General features: G+C 33.7%; 2 protein-coding genes across 3 annotated transcripts; both read left to right on the forward strand.

Annotated features, from left to right (window-relative positions):
• Positions 1 to 104: 104 nt before the first annotated feature.
• On the forward strand, positions 105 to 1,144 carry LOC122499216. The gene is made up of 3 exons (XM_043607401.1): positions 105 to 238; positions 357 to 689; positions 806 to 1,144. The coding sequence occupies exons 1-3, from the start codon at positions 185 to 187 to the stop codon at positions 1,142 to 1,144; spliced, it is 726 nt and encodes a 241-aa protein (XP_043463336.1). The 5' UTR covers positions 105 to 184.
• A 229-nt stretch (positions 1,145 to 1,373) lies between these two features.
• On the forward strand, positions 1,374 to 15,365 carry LOC122499162 (rho GTPase-activating protein 32). Of its 2 annotated transcripts, XM_043607312.1 has the most exons (8): positions 1,374 to 1,661; positions 4,096 to 4,288; positions 9,236 to 9,373; positions 9,476 to 9,880; positions 10,018 to 10,348; positions 10,435 to 10,768; positions 10,852 to 11,776; positions 11,855 to 15,365. In XM_043607312.1, the coding sequence occupies exons 2-8, from the start codon at positions 4,244 to 4,246 to the stop codon at positions 14,153 to 14,155; spliced, it is 4,479 nt and encodes a 1,492-aa protein (XP_043463247.1). In that variant the 5' UTR covers positions 1,374 to 1,661; positions 4,096 to 4,243; the 3' UTR covers positions 14,156 to 15,365. The 2 variants fall into 2 exon arrangements, with proteins under 2 accessions (XP_043463247.1, XP_043463248.1); XM_043607313.1 differs by lacking the exon at positions 4,096 to 4,288.
• The last annotated feature ends 6,272 nt before the right edge of the window (positions 15,366 to 21,637 follow it).

Genomic DNA, 21,637 nt, shown 5'->3' on the forward strand with positions numbered 1-21,637 from the left:
TCCAGGGTTGTGTAGTTGAACTAGATAAACATCAATTCTTTTAATCTACTTTACCGATTCATCACTAGGAATCTGCCATATCGACATGAGTCACTAGTTCGTTAACACGTCACCAGAGGAAAGGATTTAAATTTAAAAACATTAAAGACAACGAGGCACTTTTTTTTGCTTTTTTGTAAGAAAAATGAGTACTAAAAATAATCTTGGTGTAGATGAAAGTATATTTACAGTAATAGAGGTAATTGATAATTAAATATCGTAAATTATTTTTCCTATTTAGATTATTACGTTTATATAATTAAAAAACAAAATTTCTATTATAGTTTAAAAAATATTTACTAAAAATATATTTTTAGATGCTGGAAATAATGCTACGGTCAAAAAAAGAAACACAAGAAGATTGTGCTTTCGCAGATTATTTAAGAATCGAGATAAAATTACAGAAAAGAGAAAAAGAGTATTTAATTCAAATTCTCAACACCGACTTATTCAAGGATGAACATTTTGACATTGTACTAGAGTTAAAGAATCATTTTAAAGCGAAAATCATGTTCAAGACAGAAAATGAATTTAATTTCAAAAATAAAATCGACGCCGAAAATCTGATCACTTTAGAATCAAGTGATGAAACGGAGTCTGCTGCGGAAATACTTCCTTATCTTGGAAAATCCTTTTACATTCAATTGCAGGTGAAAAATTGATTTTTATACTCTAAAAACTTTCTAGATATTTTTATAGTTTGTAAAAAATATTTTATTTTATATTTAATTTATTAAATGTTTAATTATTTTACCTTTATTTTCAGAAAAAGTTGAATTCGGAACATTTAGAAGAATTTCAAAGCTTGGTGATAAATAAAATTCACGCTTTGAATAAGTTACATTCAAATGTAAACTTTACATTTCTACGAGATTCGATATTTTTACATGATGATGGTGCTGAATATAAAAAAGGTGAAGAGCTTTGTGATTTTGTGAGTTCCACTTTTCTGAATATCGTTAAACAAAGCCAGAGAGAAGAATACAGAAGAAAAACTTTCAATCTTTTTAATGCGAATAGTTTTGAAGAATTAAATTATTCAATTAAACGATATTTACTATCGCAAATTTATGGTGAGAAAATCGCAATTAAACAAAGAAGTTAAAAAATTTAAATAATCACGTATGTAATATTCGATTTTTTTTTATATAAATATTTGTAGAAATTATAAAAAAACAATAAATTTAAATAATTTGTTAAACGATCGATTCTTGACAATATTTCATTATTTAATGTTATCTGTGGGAGAATAGATTATTTACATTTTGGCGCTTTACACTGTACTGCAATGAAAACAATAAATGCGCAGATCAGCTGCGCATTCACTTTAGTGTAATATGTTTCCAGTTGAGCAAGTGAGCCAGTGAGTTGTATTTCGTGCAGCGTCTTTCTTGTAAATGGAGAATAATATTTCTTTAATCAGGGAAACTTTTATTCGTGAATTGCAACGTGATTAATAACGAAATTGCTCCGCCTAAATGCATCATGTTCGCAGTTGGTTAATGGTTTCCTAGCCGTGGATTTTGTGTTCCGGCAAATGTTTTTCACGTTCATTTACTGCCATCGTATGCTTTTCCTTGAAGGGGTTCTCAAAACGGGAGTGGTGATTCCTACGCAGAACCGTATGTATCTATCACATTAATGCTTGCAATATCATTTGTTAATAATTATGACACTTGAAATATCTATTGATTTTTTAAAAATGTTATTGTACGATAAAAGATTGCGATACTGACGTTTTCAGTCCGATTTTTCACGCACATCTGATGCTGTGGAAGATTCAATGTTTTCAGTTCTATTGAAATAAATTATGAAATCTATTTATTCAATTCATTCAATTGAAGTACATATAGATATTCCAAGTATAATTATTCTATTTTCCTCGATATAGATTAAAAGTTCTGATTTAAAAGTTGAGAATAAGATCCAATATATTTTTTGTGGTTAGATATATAAAGGCGGAAGTGGAGATTGTCATTCGTATTTCCTGAGGTTACCAGTTTTCTTGTACATATATCCATACCGTTGTATACTTTTTTTCCTTTTTTTTTTACTAATTTACTTAAGGTATAAATCTCCAAAAAGATTTAATTTCGTTTTTTTAATTCCTTTTCCAGTTGAGTTATAATTGTGACACCATTATGGGGACTAAGACAGTATTGTGGGTAACGATTTCGAAATTTAGAAAAGTTTTCTGTTTTTTGTTGTAGAAAAAAATACATAAGTAAAATGATGAATTTTCTTTAAATGAAAAGAGCGTGACCATAAATTTCTAGTGATTAAGTGAAATTCATTAAGTTTATGTTGATGAAAAAAACAAATAACGTCAATTAAAAGATTAGTAATTTATCAAAATGGGAACAATCGGAAATAATCATCGTGTTTAGTACGTAGTTATTACATTCTTATCAATATCAGAATTTTTTGACATAATAGCATCTTTAAAATACTTGAACTAAATGTTAATGTTCGAGAGGTAACAGCTTGTTGTTTTAATCTATTTTTAAAATTTTTTGTTTTTTTACAAATGAGAAATCAATTTTTAATAGTATTATTATCATTACTGAAATTATTTCTTTACGTAAAAAGTCGAAGGAGGAACAATTTTATATAAGTTTTGTAATAAAAAGTAATCTGCTCGAAAATTGTCGGTGCTTATTTTTTTATGTAAAAACTAAATTGTGTTATAAATACTTATATACTTCTAGAAAAATGGTCAGGTAGAATAAACTAGAAAATTATCATAGTTGTTTTTAAAAAGTGGAATTTTTTGTTTTAGTCACAACTAAGAATAATTTCTATTCTAAAAATGCAATTCTAAGACAAGACTATTTTGGTTTAAAAAAAAAATTGTAAATAAGAGGTTGTACCTTGAGAGTAAAAATATTATTTAACTCTCAATGTGAAAGATCTTTTTCTACAATTATTTTTAGACTTTAATTAATGAAGTAGATAAGAGTACTATATAATTGTTGTGTAAAGGTCTTTTGACCTTGGTGCGATGGAATCTACAGAGGAAGTAAGCTTCCCCTCTGATTTAAACCCTCTCTTAATTTTTGTCCATCAAGCTCCACTGGTATGTGTATGTACTTTTATAAATGTCACTTATTTTGCACTATTTTTCTAATTTTAATTTAATTTAATCAGTTTTTAAAAAAATGACACAATTAATATGAGAAAGGGATAAAAATTGAATTACAATTTGTAACAGAAAACAAAAAATTATTTCTCATTTGCAAATTGTTGATTTTTTTCATGAATGAAAGTATGTTTTCTCAAAATAATGTGTTCAGTAGAGCAAGTGGTTTCGTATATTGTCCATTCATTAGCTCGGAAATTCATGACTTAGCAGGATGTAACCTAGCATATTTGCTTTCAGTTTTTATTTTCTTTTTATTTTATTTTTATTTAAATTTTTTCTTCTTATTTCGTCTACTGTTTGTTCAGAGTTGGATTCTTTTATTATGTATATAAAAAAACGATCTTGTCGACATGCGTGCAATTTGGCTCACACAGACGAGTCAGCAGATGTCCTTCTTTTTAATGAAAGATGAACTCGTTTTAATCAAGTTTAATGGATCGAGTAAGGGAAACATGATTTGAATGAAAAATTTACGGTTTATAGATTTAGGAAAAAGGTATTAGTGCGTATTTAAGGGCAACTTATTTAAAGCAGAGGAGAAAAAAATCGTACATTTGAATTGAATTAAATTATTGACAATAGAATTTATAAAATTGATAAAATTTATTAGTCTATTCATCAGTTTTGCTGATGGAGTTTTAAAATGATTTTTTGTCTCGTGTGCAATTTTCTAGAGGCAGTGCACGCATTGTTTTTTTCACAAACATTAACACGCTCTTTCGAGACGAAACCAGACAACTATTTTTACAATTTCTCTCGCTTCTTGCTCTTTAAACGACTTAATGGAAAGTGTGAAGAAATCCTTGTCAATTTTAAATTTCATTTGCCTCGGAAAAATTTTCACGTTTTTATTTAATATATGGAGGTTTTTTTTTTTTTTTCTTTTGCTTATTGTAAATATTTGGATATTTCAGGAGCTGCTGATGATAAATTCGAAAAGAATGAAGATTGCTTGCAGAAGGCGGTGGAGTTAATTTAGTAAACCTGGCACGTGGGAAATCGGGCTACAAGCCTGGATCATCATCCTCCTCTTCCTCCTCATCCACGGAGGGGCTGCACAGGATGCCAGGCCCAATGCCCGAGAAACCTCGTGTCCAAACTCACAAGGTGAGTCTCTTTTTGTCTCCTTCGTAATAATGTCAAATAATGTCAAATTGGACATTTTGTGCGGGTTTTCAAAAAGTTTTCGTCCGTTTCAGTTTTTGTTAGTTTTGTAAAAAAACGGTGCCAAAAGGTCAATGAAAGCCGTAGGCAAAAATAAGCACAATAACCTAAATACATTATTTTAATAATTGTAAATTACATGCGTTGTAAAATCTATTAGTCGCTTACCAAAAAATAGGAAATTTTCTTCAGTGACGAATTTTTCTACCGTCTTGAGAAATATTTTGTATTATCCAACAGGAATTTCAACTCGAAGGAACGCAGTTTCGATAATAATTCCAAGGCCGGTCGCGTGGGCCTTACTATCAAGAAATTTTTTTTTTTTTCATGAAAGAATCGCGCTGCTAATTTTATGTATTCTCAGTCCTCACTGAATTCGCATTCCACTTTTTCGATCAAGATCGAATGACTCGTTCATTGTCCTTTTGAACCTTTTCTAGTTGAGAGCAATTATTCGCATCATCACTCATTTACTTCATCTTCTAGAATTTATATAATTGCGTTCTCAATATTTCATCATTTGCTCCATTACATTTGTCTTGTGAGAGAAATTCAGGTTCATTTAAACAATTTCTTGACTATTTATTTAAAGTTAATTTCGGATTTTCTAACAAAAGATGAAATAAGTAAGTATTTATTGAATTACATTTTTGAAAGTAGCAATAAATAAAAATTTTTATATTGACGTTTCTTAAAAATTTTGATAAATTTCGAATCGAAAAGTATATTTAATTAATGAATTCATACTGACTGAGAAGTATATATCTTTCTTGTAATAATTGCCTTAAACTGACTGTAATATACATGAAATAATAAAAATTGACATCAGAAGTTGGCCTCGAAGTTTAATGAGACGCCGAAGATGGCTGGAGACTGTAGGGTCTGATGTTATCCTCGTGAATGAAATTTCAATATAAATAATATATGCGAATTCAACTCTGGACCTTTTTTCCTTTTTGTCTCTTCTTTTTCGCAACTTTTACGCATTTATCTTTATCTCGTTGGAATTATTCTTCAACTTATTTTCAGCTGATTTTATTTTCTCTAAATCTATATTTTCATCTGCCTTTTGATATTTTTTTTCGTAAAATTTAGTTCAATTTGGGTCAGACGGTAGAAAAACAGGTTGCTGCCTTTAAAATATTAAAGGTTGAATAACGAGATGGGGTTTGAAGAGTCTTTTGATGTGTCGAGCAGGTGCACTATATTCTATTCGTCACAGTTTTATAGACGATATGTATGCACCATCTTCAGGTATTTGAATCGCGGAGGTGTCTGAAAAGGGCCTATGTTGAAAAAAATAATGTTTCAGAAATTGCATGAAAATCATATCTGGAACTCGTCAATAATCAATAAAAGTCTTAATACGATATTCAAGTCGAAGATCGTAGAGCACATGCGTCGGTTTTTAATAAAAGAAATTTTGATTATATTTTTAATTATCGAAAAAGTTGAAGATTTTTTTAAAAACGTTTGTTGTTTTGTTTCTCTCGAGTGGTCATTGCACTTTTCCTTCAGCTCTACATGGAGCTAAAAATGTATGGTTTCAATCGATTAATCATTCCGCGGCAAGGTATCCAAAGTTGTATTCAAGTTGTACGTTCAATTACTTTAAATAATTTCATGTTAATTTTTATACTCTTATAACTATAAATTTAATTAAAAAAGGGCAGTTTTTAAAAATTTTAATTTCATTTTTTAAACATATTTAGTTAAAGTACTGGAATATTTTTAAAGTTTCGTTGAAAGAAAACTCTGCGCGGTATATAGGAGAAAATTAAAAGTTTGAAATGTGTAGGCTATTATTGATTTTTGACTGGCACTCGAAGATGATTCATATGAATATGAAGTGTGTCATATCCAGGCATTGATCTTATTTCCAAAGGAGTTGTTCTCGATGACCCAAAGTGGAGAATTAAGGGATGCGTGCAGGAAGTGTCCCCATTTCTGACCCACCCAGCCACGTGATATCGAGTCGAAAGGGAGCAATGCGACCGCGCGTCAGCGCATCCCGAGTCCCGGTTCCCAAAGTCCTGATCGGTTGACCTAGTTTCTGCCGACTCAGTGGAGGAATGTATTTGCATCTAACTGGAAATGTCTTCGTTTTTTGCCCCATTTCTCCGAGATTTAATCTGCTCGCTACAATATTCTCCGTTTGTTGTGCGCCTCAATAAAGAGATTCATCTCCGACCGTGTCCGACCGGGAGATGAGGCGAGTTCTCGGCGGTTGTAGCAGCTGTTCCAGTCCTCTCGAGGTATACGTCATATGCAACCATTTTCGCTCCTTCCCAGCTGCTTTGCATTCTTCTTTTTTTTCTCGACTCTAAACTCTTTAATGCATGTCGAACAATATTAATTGTTATTGTTGTACGTAAAGTTGAAGATTCTATCCAACAACCTTGAAATCTAAAAACCCGAGTGTTGACACACTTATGTGTGTTTGATTGGTTGTACATTAAATTGTATTTATGTATGAATATCACGATTTCCTTCTCAAGTCAAGTAATAGTGGTAGCCAAGTGAACAACATTCGATTGCAAACAACCGCAATGACTAGAGTCTAAAGTCTAACCAGTGTGTTCTTTGGTGTTCTTGTGAAACACAACACCTCATAACCAGTTCCAAGTATTGCCAATGAATGTCGAGAAGGTACTTGGTTAAAAAAGAGACGTTTAGTTTCTGATCGCTAATGACAATTTTTATTATTTAGAGGAAGTACGTCTTATTTTTCTCAACACACTGATAATAATTGATAGTTGGCTGAAATGGGATACGTGATACGTTACGCTTCTCAGAAACAATCTTTCATTACCTTTTCAACATGCTTTCAAGGCAATCGATGCATATAGTTCTTTAAATTAAATTTCAGTATTTAAAATTTCAAAAATTAATATTTCTATTCAAACTTCTATGTAATTGTCAATATTTAGTATTAAGTATTGAGTTTCTAAAATGAAAAAATGTTTTGACGAAATGACTCTTTACTTTATGCATTTTCCAACTGTTAAGTGTATCTCTTTTTTCATCTCTTTATTTTGCGATATAAGCAAACCGTTACTAAATAGGTGAATGAACTTTACACACGTTAATAAATTTTCCTCAACAAAAATTCTCCCTTCTTTTGATATGGTTCAATAATAACGGAATTCTTCATGGATCCAAATGAATAGCAGAAAATCAGAAATTAAATTAATGGAAGATAACAAACAACGGTCTGGTAATTTATAATTTTTCAAGTATGCAATTTCTATTTTCAGAACACTCTTGTTGACTCTTTGCCTCCCTTAATTTTCCTCTTGTTATTTTACTCCATTTAACACTTTTAAAATATCGAGCTATATGTTACTTTAAAACTCGTTCGTTTCTTTAATGTTACAGGACTCGAACTACTTAGGTCCGCAAATCCCCTAAAAGTCTGTAAATTTGCTTCAAGTCCGTAAAAGTCGGTTTTTAAAAAAAAAAGTCCGTAATTTAATTGAAAAAAAAACGAGAAGTTGGTAAATTGTACGATATAATTTATTCATGTTTTATAGTTATAAAAAATTTAATTTATTGTTTTAAGTAAAATATTCTCTTATTTCACTCGGACTGGTTCTATTTTTGTCCGTAAATGGTCCGTAATTTTTCATTTTTGGTTCGTAAAGTCCGCATTTTTAAATACTTGAACTGGGTCGAGATCTGATTGTTACAAAAATAAATTGGATTAAAAAGCAAAGACTGAATTAAAATGATAGAAAAATTAATATTAATAAATGAATTAAATAATAAATTTGATTACTGTACCTATAGTAATTCTAAATTATAATCGTGTATTTAATTTTCAAGCGAAAGGATATAATTGTAATGATATAATTAACAGTGCTGTTATAATTGAATGTCTACTTTGTCCTTCCGTTTAAACGTTAAAAAGGAAATGCTTGTTCTTCACTGGTTCAACTGAGAGAAGAATAGTTACCATTAACGTACATCTCTTTCTATTATTATTTCGTCTTATCCGCTAGAATAAGCGAATCGAAAGCGTGACAAATTATATCAAATGAAACCTATCAGACATAGTTGTATGTGTATAGCTTGTTATGCATATTTCGTACCAGATAAATTGATCTCCAACTGAATTGAACTATTACGTCCAGTAAATCGTGATTATAAAATCAACTACTCAAATCTACAAGTCTGTACACTTGTTTCGCTTGTTTCACTAAATTGTAAAATTGAACTTTTTTCTCTACTTTATTCGCTGCTGATAAAGATTTATTGTCACACAGCAACCACACTCAGTCGTAAAAGCCCAACTCTTTAATTTAAACCAATGATTTTTCATATTTACACTAATTACCATTAACTTGTTGTTTTGTTTGAAAACAAATCAATCGATACAGAACTTTCATTCATTTAACACAAAAGTAATGAATACAGCAACACACTTTGCCTTAATGTGCCTTAATGTGCCTTAATGAATAATGACTCCATTCATTAGCTTTGGTGTAGTGAAAAAAAAAGAGAATAATCTTTTAAAAATTATATTTGTCGAAAGTTAACGAGTGCCTATATTCAGACTGCGAACTACTTTGAAGAGTTGAATTAAAAATGTAATTTCAGATTACGAAACGTGTTTCCGTACTGAAAATCAGTAATTTATTGGAAGGTCTCAATAAAGAATTTGTATTCACGAACAATCTACATTGAGAGTTTGTTGCTAGTTAGTTAAACTCTTCACGCACGATGAGTCATTGTGCCCCTGCATTTCCAATTGCCATCGCAGACTCGCTTTAAGTTTAGTTCGTGATTGAAAACGAACTAAAAATTAATAATAATTAATTCAATGCCACAAGCAAAATTAACATTCTTTCAAATTATCACTGACTCACTGTTTGCATCATTCTTTTTCAGATGTTGGGGTGCAATCGAACGGACGATTTCAATACGCCAGTCAGTTCCGGAAGCAATATGGGTAGCATTGCCAGATTTCCAAAATTGGACGAGTGTGCTCATTTCCATTACGAACATGTAGAATTGAGTTCATTGGATGTAAGTACCGAGATTATTTTTATTTATTTTTATTATTTTTTAAACTATTTTCACTATTTTCACTATTTTCACGATTTTTCTAATGAAACATATTTTTTCAAGGTCTCTCTCAGCGAAGGATCAAACGATTCAGACAGCTACGAAGTGAGAGTGACATCGGGCGATGCTTGCTGGACTTTACAACGATCTTATGAAAACTTTGTTATGTTCGATAAACATTTACATCGTTGTATATTTGATAGGAAATTTTCGTCTTTACCAAAACTCGCTGATAATCGGCCTAAAACCAGTTGCGATATATTAAAGGAGTATCTGATTCGATTCTCGCAATTAAATCACGAAGGCTTAAATTGTGGACCGGTTTTAAATTGGTTACAACTTGATAATAGAGGTAGAAGAATCCTTGTTCCAGAATCTGATTCCTGTCCAATCAATACACCGGCTGTCGCTGCTGCTTATGCAATTCGACCCTACGCAGCACAAGCGCAAGATGAGATTTCCTTTCAAGTAAATGTGGACAAAGTTATTCTCCAAAAACCCTCTGCCTGAATTGTTTCTTGTCGATTAACAACGGTCATTAAAATAGGTAGAGGGTTAAAAGAAATTTTTGTTTTTCGAGTAGCAAACATTTTTATCGTTTCTAGGTTGGAGATATGATCTCAGTGATAGACATGCCACCCCCGGGGGAGAGTACGTGGTGGCGAGGAAAGCACGGATTCGCTGTGGGCTTCTTTCCCGCCGATTGTGTTGCTGTAATTGGTGACAAAGTTCCTCGTCACTTGGCCATTTCAACAACCGTCCGTTCTAAATTGCCAGTGAAACCAGTGTTGAGAAAACATGGCAAACTTATAGCTTTTTTTAGATCATTTATCCTTAATCGGCCTTCTAGGAGAAGATTGAAACAGTCCGGTATTCTGAAGGAGCGTGTCTTTGGTTGTGACTTGGGAGAACATCTCTTGAATTCTGGCCACGATGGTAATTATCAATTTTTAAATGTTATTTTGTAATTTCATTTTGTTATTTCAATAGAAATGAGAATTGAACCCGATTTCTTTTTTTAGTACCAGCTGTTCTCACTTGCTGCGCCGAATTTATCGAGACACATGGATTAGTCGATGGAATTTACCGCTTGAGCGGAGTGACCTCAAATATCCAAAGACTACGACATGCATTCGACGAAGATCGTGTTCCTGCTTTGCATTCCGACGAAAGTATCCGCCAAGATATTCATTCTGTAGCCTCCTTGTTGAAAATGTATTTTAGAGAGTTGCCAAATCCATTGTGTACCTACCAGCTTTATTCGACTTTTGTCAACGCCGTTCAGGCTGACAGCGACGCTGAACGACTCAGGAGAATGAGAGATACAGTCAGAAAATTACCACCTCCTCATTACAGGTAAGAAGCTCTATTTTAATTGTAAAACAATTGTAAAAAAATTGTAAAAAAATTGTAAATTTACAAAAATGTTTTGTTTTCAGAACGTTGGAATTTCTCATGCGGCATCTGGTGAGGGTAGCAGCTAAAGGAACCGAAACTGGAATGACGCCAAGAAATGTGGCTATCGTGTGGGCTCCAAATCTTCTTCGCTGTAAGGAACTTGAGGTTGGTGGGGTAGCGGCACTTCAAGGGGTTGGAGTGCAAGCTGTTGTGACAGAGTTTCTCATATGTTATGCCGAATTGATTTTCGGAGACGGTCCGGTTGGTAGGCCCAAGTCTCTAGCAATCACTACTTCCGCCAGATTGTTGAGTCTGGAGGAGGCGAGGAATAGAAATCTCAGAAGCGAGGCGGAATACATTGAAGTTGGCGCGGGTCCTGCTGGACTACCAACCCACTATCATACAGTTATAGATTTACCACCAAGGAAGAGAAGCGGTTCGAAACGATCTCCGTCGTTGAATTGGCGAGCTCTGTTCGCCAGAAGCAGTTCGGGCACTAAAGGCAAGGCGAGACCGGTCGGAACACCTCCTCAAGCAGAAACTCCTCCGAATTTCGTTAATTCTCTTCGTCGTTTGAGATCTGTGAAAAGTGCAGACAGTTTGGATGGAGAGGACAGTTTGGGCCCTCTCCTAGGACCACCACCATCGCGACCTTGCGGTCACAGTAGATCAGTTTCGCATGATTCGTACTTTGATCATCTCGCGGATGCGCCGAATACAGCCTCACCGCTGGATCTTTCGGAAATTCAACTCAACTTTGATTTGGAGGAGCGGGAGATGAGAATGTTTTCTGAAGAGGAGAGTACTGGGATTGCCTCGGTGGAGGCTTCGCCACGAAGGCAGAGGAGCGATGGACCGCTATCGGTCACTGTCAGCGGAGGATCGAAGAGGAAGCGATCGAGACTCGAAGAGAGACTGCATTGTGATGTCGAACTACGCTTTATCGATAGTCAAAGTCCAGATCAGGTGAGATCTTCTTGTCCTATTCTTGTTTGAGAATTCACACCAACTGTTGACGTTGTCTAAAAATTAATTACACTCTAGGTTATGGTATCAGCAGATGTTCACGGAATGGAAACGCCGTCACCTTTGACAACTCCAGGCTACTTGCCGCTTTTATCCGAGGATTCAACTCCACTAACTCCAGCTACACTACCCATCTCGCCTCTGCCAGCCAACAGCCCTAGGATAAGTTTTCGAAGTTTTAATTTGCCTTTAGACGTCGACAACAATGAGACTAGCTCCGAAAAGCTAAATAGAAGCAGCGCGTCTTCCGATAAGGTATTCGACACTAGTCATAGGTTGTCTATCAATATAGACAGTCAATCTGTTAATGTTAATGAATGCGAGAGTATGCAAACTTACGACAGACTTTTAGAATCTTATGACGCTAAGTCTCTCGAGTCTTCCGTGAGTCAACCAATGTTTCATGAGTCGAACGGTGTCATTTCAGACTTTTTCGATCAAGAAATGACACCTTGCGATAGGTTAGTCTCCTCCTTGGGTAGTGATCCATCCGAAGCAAGCAACTCACTGTCCCCAAGAGATGAACTGTCCGACAGACTGAGCTCTTGCCTGGCCGAGGAAAGCAAACACTTTGATTCGAGAAATATATCCGAGCAAAAGCCAAATACCGGAGACAGAAGGAGCTCCTCGAATGAAGACGCACTTGCCAATGCTTCCAACACCCAAGCGAATGATGTGGCCGCTCTCCCCTTGTCAAGTCTGACAGACTTGGATTCCCCCATGTCTTGCGAACAAACCTTTGAAGACTTGCCGGACTCCGGTTTCGTCATTTGTGATAGCTCAGACAAAATATTCACAATCACAGACACTCAGCCCTTGGCGTCCAATGCCAACGATTCCGGCGAGTGGGTCATGGTCGAACGCACCACGAGCGAGACCAACAGTCCAAAGGACTCTTTGGAAGGAACTGTCAACCCCGCTATAGCCACAGAAGCTCCGCAATTGCAGTCAAATTGCGAAAACGTCTCAAGAACTTCTCTAGACTTGACAATGGCATCGAATGTCGACACAGACACCTCTTGCATTGGCACGAGTGAATTGACTGACAGTCCCGTTCAAGAGACAAACGACATTTACGAAGACGAGAACAAACCTTCGAATTCAGCTCCACTCAATGAGCAAAGAGACGATGTGCCCGCCACTTTCTTAACTTGTTCCCCGCTTAGATTAAGAGCGCAGAAATTTGAACTAAACCAAAGTGAAAAACACCCTTCCAAACTGGATCACGGAGGAAGCAAGATTGAGCAAAAGAGTCTGAATCAAAAGTCAAAAATCGATGAGAAATTAGACAATATTAGATTAAATCAAAAACGATCGACGATTGAGGAAAATTCGCCTCAGTTCTCCGAGAGACAAAAACCACTGCTACCTTCGGACGGCGAGCGAAAGAATGTTTCTCAACTGCAAGAGGCTTTTGAAAAGAACATCGAAAAGTGCCATACTTATGGGTACAGTCAACTGAAACAACGCAACCATAATCAGTACCAATTTCGCATGAAACACTTGAACGATAAACGAAAGCAAGTTCAGAATACTCAAGTTCACAACAATGAGGTGATGATTCCTTCGGAGAATGCGGCTCAACCCTATGAGGTCGTTCACGTTCCGGAGGGAGCTTCGGGCACTGCTTCTTTAGCCTCTTCACTCACCTTCTCCAACGCCTCTTCGCCAGTGGACGACTCGGGTGTTTTGAAAGACACGGCGGCTATCCTCCAGGAACTCGCTTTGCAGAGACTGTCCGGCGGCGTTGGAGGAGAGCTATCCGTTCCCACGAGGAAACGCTACGACTCGGAGGTGACGAGAGACAGAAGGAGTTTCGATTCCGAGATCGGGAGAGAAATCGTCAGAGAGAGAAAAATGAGACAGGAACTAGACAATGCTAGAGGAAAATTCGAAGAGTCGGCGGCAGGTGTTCCGCACCTGCCACCTTGCCTACGCGCTCGACACGCGAGAGCCACCAGAGCCGCTCTGAGTCGCTCCCTCGACGAGGGGAAGTTCAATCAAATGACCGGCGAGACCTGCTTGTCCAAGAAGCAGTCCTACGACGACTCTCAACACAGTTCCACGCCAAACGTGGGGTCTGAGACGATAGTTGCAATCAACAACTCCGACAGATTGTATGCCAAGAACCTGGGAGGATTGGATCTCGGCGATCCGCAATGTAGAGAGAGAATAGACAAGTACAAAGAGGAAAGGAGAATGTTCTTAAGAGATAAGTATAGATCCGAAAGTTTTCGGGCGTCCAAAGCTGTGGATGATGGAGAGCAAGCGTTGTTGGCTAGGTTAAAGCAACGAGCTTCCAAACCCTCTCTTCATTGACCAAGTGATATTGATAAGCTTCATGCTCTCTTTTGCTTCTAGAATTCTATTTTACTTAATATCATTTCTCCGTATACATTCAAATTAAAGCAAATAGTGATGTATGTTAATTAACAATCGATTACAATTAACGGGGCTTCAGATATATTATAATAATATAAATTAAAAATTTATTTCAACAAGCACTGCTTTTTTAAAGAGATTTATTTTACTTGCAAGCTATTTTATACACTCCAAATTTTTTAACCAATTTTAATTTAATGGCAATTCCTATTTTCTTGCCTAGGAAATTTAATTTCTATAATTAATTTTTAATACTCCCAAGTCTCTGAGATTTACTTTTATTTTTCAAAATTTCAAGTTATTTTCAAACAAACTGTTAAAGACTAGAATTAAAAAAGAATTATCAAGTTGTCTTTTGATTATCTTTTAGAAAGTGGTAGAAAATTAATTTTAATTATATTTCTACAATAAAATTGTTAAGACGTTAAATAGCAATGCTAATAAAATTTGCAATTTTTAAATGCTGCTTTTATTTGATAAAAGTTGTATTCGTTGTTAACGAAAGCATTAATAGATATTTTCGTATGTTTTCGAAAAGTTTGATATATTAAATTTTAGTTAATTATACGTAAATCAGAGACTTATTTGTAAAATTCAAATATTAAAAGTCTATAACAAATTTAATATAGTTTGTTGTGTGGATCAGTTTTTGAAATTGTTCTCTAAAAACTCGATACGAGTGAATAAGTAGAAACAAAAAATAAAAAATGAATTTGGCAAGTTTAAGTAACTTTTTCAAATACTCGTTTGTTTAAAACTATATTATATATATATATATTTATATATGTGAGGAAAAAGAGAATTTGTTCTTTAGAAGCGTTGTAGTACGATAAAATTGTTAAAATTCGTTAATATTGTCTTCGTTTCTAAAAATAAATATTGAAAATAAAATATTATTTCATTTTTGGAATTGCAGAATGTATATTTTTTATTCTAGTTTGAATCGAATATGCTGAAAGTTCTTATTCTTTGACTGTAATTAGATATTTTATATATTTGCGACATTGTTATTTTTTTTTATTGTGGACAGTCCGCAATAATATAAATATCTTTTGTACATGCTAGGTCTTTAGCTTTATAGTTATTATAATAAGTTAAAAATAAAGAATGGATCGACTGTTTTGTCAATTTCATTTTGAAATCAAGATTTACTGTTTGTTGAAAATTCTTGACACAGGTGTAGAATTACTCAACTTTTACATTATTGTAGAGTACATTATTAACATTATTAAATTATTGTTTGTTGATACTGTTTTGATTTTGAAATTAAGTTTCAATTGATTAGAAAATAATTAAGAAAATATGTTTTGTTTTATGCGTTGACATTTTCAATTAAAATATCGCAATTTAGTTTTCTCATTTTGTAAAATTTGAATTGTTTTATCCTTTTCATTGAAGGAGCGCACAAATTTCAGTTGAATATCATTATAATTGCAACACTTTAATAGGTACTTTTTATATTTTTTAAATAAACAAATTTAACAACTTTATTCTTTGGAATTTTCTTTTTATTGTGTCTTTTAATTTGACGATTATTTTATGTTTAAAAAGTTTATTCTTTGAAAAAAACTTTTGTTTTCTTGGAATTCACCAGAGGCAATTCTTTTTCAACACATCCAATCAAGGGAAGTTGTGTGTTTTATGTCACAAGCTCCAAGCTGCCTCGAAACTTTGCCGAAAGTGTCTACACGAATACGAATAGACAATGTTTGTCTATCGAAATGGAGGATTTAGGATCTATCAGGTGTTATCTTTGTTCTTTATTTTGCTAAAAAAGTATTCTAATTACATTATTTGTGACTTTGCTCGTTTTGTTCCGAAGAAAGATAGAAGCAAAAAATTTGAGGTTATATTTTGAAAAGAAAATACACGAAAAGAATCAACTCTAAATATAAAAATATGATGTTCAAGTTAAGTTCTATTTAAAGTAAAAAGTAATCGATAAAAATGACTTGAGTCTTACACAATTAACTTTTAATTAAGGTGAAAATAACTCAAACATAACCTTAAAGTGATTTGTTTCTTAGGCACTTTTCTTCGAAACGCGTGGGAACGCATCTCAGTTGATGTCTAAAAACGAAATGAAAAACATTAACTTTAATTGAAAAGAAAAAGGTATTTATCAATTTATTTTCATTTATGCTATTTTAACAGTTTTGGTACTACACTCGAATCTCGCTATAACGAGAAGTTCGGGAGTCAAGTCTCCCTCTATTACGAGCGCAATTCTTCATTCATTTTTTTTAGTGTTTACAATTTTTATAATGTCAAAATTACAAACGTAACCTAGTTTAATTTGAACTTTAACATACAGAAATTTATATAAGCTAAAATTTTGAAGATGTTCGACTCATTGATATAATTTCAAATAAGAAGTGACTTTTTATGACTTTTTTTATTTTTATTTTATATAAATAATATTGATTTCAACCAAATTTAATCCAACTGAATGTGCATTTGTTTATAAATAGTGGGGGTAATCGGGAGGAAATTTTTCTCGCTATACCGAGAGACAGAGCCCTCGTTATAGAGAGCGCTCGTTATAGAGAAGGTCGTTATAGCGAGATTTGAGTGTATTTCTTTACTCATTAAAAGATTAAACAAGAATTATCCAACTCCTAATTTTATTGAGAATTTTGTTTTCAGGATTAAATTTTTCTAACGCTTATTTTTACAATGTTGAAAAATTTGAAAACTTATTTCTACCTTAAATTAAATCAGACGATTTATAAGTTTACCTCCAATCTAACAGTTTAGAGTGAAATAATTTTCGGTAAGTATACAAAGTTTATAATTTTACCTCAATTTTTTTTTTAATTTTACAACTATTATTTATATTTTACCATTTTATTAATTAATTTCGATTGAAAATGAATTGAAATTGGCTATTTGACAGCGTGTATGCGCTAATTGGAATTATCGCATTTTTCAGATACAGGGAGTAATTCGCTCTAAACGAATAATTTTTTTTAGATCATCTTGTGAGCATATCAAGTTTCTGACACATTGTTATTCAGAATCAATTCCGGCTTTCGCCCCGAAGGACAACCCTTTAGAATCGAGTGGAACCTTCAGTCTTTATGCTTCTTTAACCGCTGGTGATAGAGTGGTTGAAAGGTAAGGACCACTCGAAACAGTGCCGGAAGAGAAGTGGAGAACGGAGCATGGGGGGTGACTGGTTGAAACGAGGTCCGTGACTATCGTCGGATCTTGCACGGTAATTATTTTTAAACACGCCGTGGAGATACGAATCTTTGTACTAGTGCTCAAGTGTCCGTAAACTCATCTCTCTCTTTCTCTCTCTTTATCTCACCACATTTTCTCTCCTCTTTTTTACGCCTTCGAGAGAAAGCGCAATTTCCCTCAGCGGCCAGGCCCCCCTAACTAAATAACAGGACTAATTAGGTGATGCCGCCTTGGCGTTCTCGCACGTTCGTCGCGATAATTATTATTATCATCATCACCATCATCACCATCATCATCATCATCATGAGTGTGGACCTGGAAAGAAGAAGAAGAAGGAGAAGAAGAAGAGTTTTTTCGAAATTATAGTAAATTTTAATGAATTAAAAGTTTGATACGAACAGTCTGTAGCAGGATGAAATTTTGTACCTTTATACTGGGATGTATAGAAGTGACGGGTCCTATCCCCCAGCGCGCTCTGTCACGGTTGTGCAAATCGAATCACGACGCCCCCGCACGTACTTGACAATGTTATTTGTTAGCAGAAGCGTTGAAGTAACCATAGTTGAAACGAGGCCAGATTGTCCAGTGATCAAGTTAAATGGCACGTGGCCAGTAAACTCCCATCCTCGGGACGAAAGGACACCTTATTATGACTGTAAACCATTTCTTTTTGAAAAGAGGGAAAAATTACCCTCGCACAGATCTCTGTGAATTTTAGTCTCGTGTTAGTCTCGTGTTTTTCGAAAGTTATTGCTTCTCGTTCTCGAATGAATATTCTTATTTACAGTCTGCGGAGTTAAACGGTGCTAATAGAGGCCGTATTTCAGGAAGGAGACGAGTGGAACGGGAGGCGAATGGCGAATGGATTTATTTATCAGAGGGTTGGCCTGGTTGACGTCGAGTGACACGCGGCGACGTCTTGACAGGCGACGTCTTGTTAACGGCCCCGTGTACACTCTCCACCCCACGAAAGCCGCTCTTTACTGCACTGTTTAACTAGACAGCCTGCTTTCTGCCATTTTTCTTCTTCTTGCCGTTCTTGCCCCGATAAATGAATACAAATTGACCGATTTCGCGATTTCCGAGAAGAATTTATTGACACGAATTGACACGAATTAAAATGGATAAAATGACAAAATCACAAAATGACTGCTACTGTAAAATAAAGTTGCAAAAGAGATGTTTTATCATCTTAATATCTGGCAAAGGATCAGGAATTTGGCTAATGCGTTTAAATCGAGAGAGGGTGCTCTGGATATATATCCCTGTGATGTGAGCGACGTTATTATTACACGAATAACTCGGTATCCACCGCCAACCCTCCGTCGGGAAAATAATGAAAGTAATGGAACGCCCACTGCATTTAGAGCTAGTCTCCCAGTGCTACCCGCATTGGCTATTGTACCTGCCACTTCATTGTCTTTTATTTCATTATTTTTGCCACACTCCCTCTTTACTTTTCCCATAACTCAAACCCTTTATTTATGTGACGTATAATAATAGGCGTCTTAACGAAATCTAATAAACTTCATAAACGACCCGACGATCTCAATTAATTCGCGAGCTTTGTGCTTCTACTCGCTTCTACTCGCTTCTACTTTGTGTATTTCTACTTCAAAGAAATTGATGTCATCTCTCTTATTCTTCTCGGTATTGTTTCAATATCTCGTCACTCGTTCTTTAAATTATATCACTAGTTATTGCTTAATAACGTTAATAACGAAAATTGTCCTCTTCTTATAAAAACAAAACAATTTTAAATTAAATTCAGTCTCTTGTCTGTAGTGCTACTGATTTTGTTTACATCTTTAGGCTCAAATCACGCAGTGACGCTCTTTTTACATTGTAGTTTGTTCAGGAGATTACAAGCGATTAGCGGATTATCTTTTGCACGTGTCGACTTTCTATTCTTTCCCTTGCACAATAGACACTAAAGTCTAAAATAGCTATATTAAATTTAGAAAAAATGTCCTTTTTCAATAGAAACTTAACAAAAAACGAATTTTTATCTCAATTTGTATAAATTGTAATTTGAAACTTATTGAAATGAAAATAGTTGTTTTTAAAATGAAATAAATATCGCCTATGCGGCGGGTAGAATTCTTAATTTAAATTTTTCATTATTTGAGTATGAAATATAAGCAAGGGAAGAAGAAAAATCAATTTTTGTCATACCTATATTTGTTCGGCTCATCTCTCCCTCTCCCTCTCACTCTCACTCTCACTCTCTCTCAAATATTCCACATACGAGCATCGCTTCGACGATATAACACAATTACCGGGTCCTCTCGACCCGCCAGTGCAATTACTTCCCATTATCTGGGTATTAGGATCCGCCTGAAATCGTCAAGGCCGGTAATCAATGTCTTACAATTTCATGAAAATCGTACTAACTTTCAAAATACGAACCTGTTTTAATAATTAATGCAAATGAATTTATTTCATTGAGTTATTATTAAAAAATGCAAAATTTATTTTATTATTTAATGGGAGAATTTCTGAATTTTAAAAATTCAATTTTTGCCTTTTGATAGAATAAATAAAGTTGTTTAATAGTAAATTTCATTTATGTAGTTTAATTTGTGGTCCTTGTGATTAAAATTAAACATTCAAAATAGTTTGTTCCGTGCATTCTCAAGTTTGTAATATACATCTTGGCGATACATCTTTGGGAGTAAGTAAAGGAGTAACTTTATTAAACTTTTAATTAACTTATGTCTTTATGAGTAGACTTTGACAGTTAATTTTTGATCCCTGGTTATTGAAGAGCTGGAAAAATAATTTGTTTGGAAACTTGAAAAATTGCGTATACATACTTTTCGTACATGCATTTATGAAATTTTAACTTTTGGATTAGTTGGAAACTTTCGGATTTTCAGAGGGGAAAGTTGGCGAATTTTAAAAGTTGAAGTTACTTTTATAATCGCCTTACTCGCGTTTTTATGTACAAAATGTGTGTGTGTGTGTGTGTGTGTGTGAGTTCACACTTTTGATGGTCAGTCGAGCCGATGGACTCGTTAAGTCATGAAAATGTCCTATAAAGCGACAATAGCAAAATGTCAGACTGCCAATTAGCGGGACGATAATGTTGTCGCTCATGACCTGTGACGCTATAAAATGTCAATCGAACGGACCACTAACGCTGCCATAAATGCGTCATCACTACCAGGCGTCATGTGTTCAGTCTCGAGCACTTTATTCCGATTCGCGTGAAATTACTTTTAATTTAAACTGTATTTGCCCTTCGTCTTTAGTCACTTTTTGAATAGATTTGCGACAGTAAGCGAATGAGACTTTAAATAAATCAAATTTGAGCTAATTTATTTTTTTCTAAGCACTTACATTTCAATTTCTAATTTCATTCTAAAGATTTTGAAAATTTAAAAAGAATTTGAATTTAAAGCATTTAATACTTTTCCGAAAGTTCTTCTAGAATTCAATTATTTAAATACAAAAACTCAATTTGTTATAATAATTGAAACCCTGTTTGATTAATTCACAATAAAAATGGCTGATTACAACCGAGATAAATATTATCTTCTTCTATATTAATAATCGTTGTATTTCGCTAATCGCTATGTTCGCTTTTCTTGTTTCCTAATTTTTAAAATAATTTCTCTTCTTAAATGTTTAAAAATTTTTAAATTAATGTACTGAAAATCATTGAATTCCAATTATTTTAAATAAAATTTATAATTGAAGTCCAGGGAAAATGAAATTATTTATAAATTCTTCGTAAGAATTCATTTATATCATTAAATAGTATAAATTTTCCACAAGAATTCAAATATTTTAAATGCAACTCAAAAATTCATGTTTTTTTTTAATTTTGCAAAAATTAAATTATTTGTAGAAATAATAAATTTTTTTGCAGGGATTCAATTATTTAAAAAAGTTTTCATAAAATTCTATTCAAGAATTTAATTATTTTCAGAAATGATTAAATAATTAAATTGTCGATGTACTGAAAATTATTAAATTCTTGTAAAGTATTTATAAAAAAATTTGAAAATAATTGAATTCATTTCAAGAAGTTTATCAACATTTTTTTCAATAATTTAATTCTTTCGAGAAAATGCAATTAAAATTATTGTAGGTATTAAAAATAAATTAATTCTTGGCAAGATTTTTATTAAAATTCTTTAAAATAAATAAATAAATAATTGAATTGTTTTGAAGAATTTATTTTAATTCTCTTGGAAATAAAGGAGTTTTTGAAAATAATTTTTACTG

This window comes from Leptopilina heterotoma, unplaced genomic scaffold (assembly GCF_015476425.1).
Source record: "Leptopilina heterotoma isolate Lh14 unplaced genomic scaffold, ASM1547642v1 Lhet_166, whole genome shotgun sequence".
Lineage (NCBI taxonomy): Eukaryota > Metazoa > Arthropoda > Insecta > Hymenoptera > Figitidae > Leptopilina > Leptopilina heterotoma.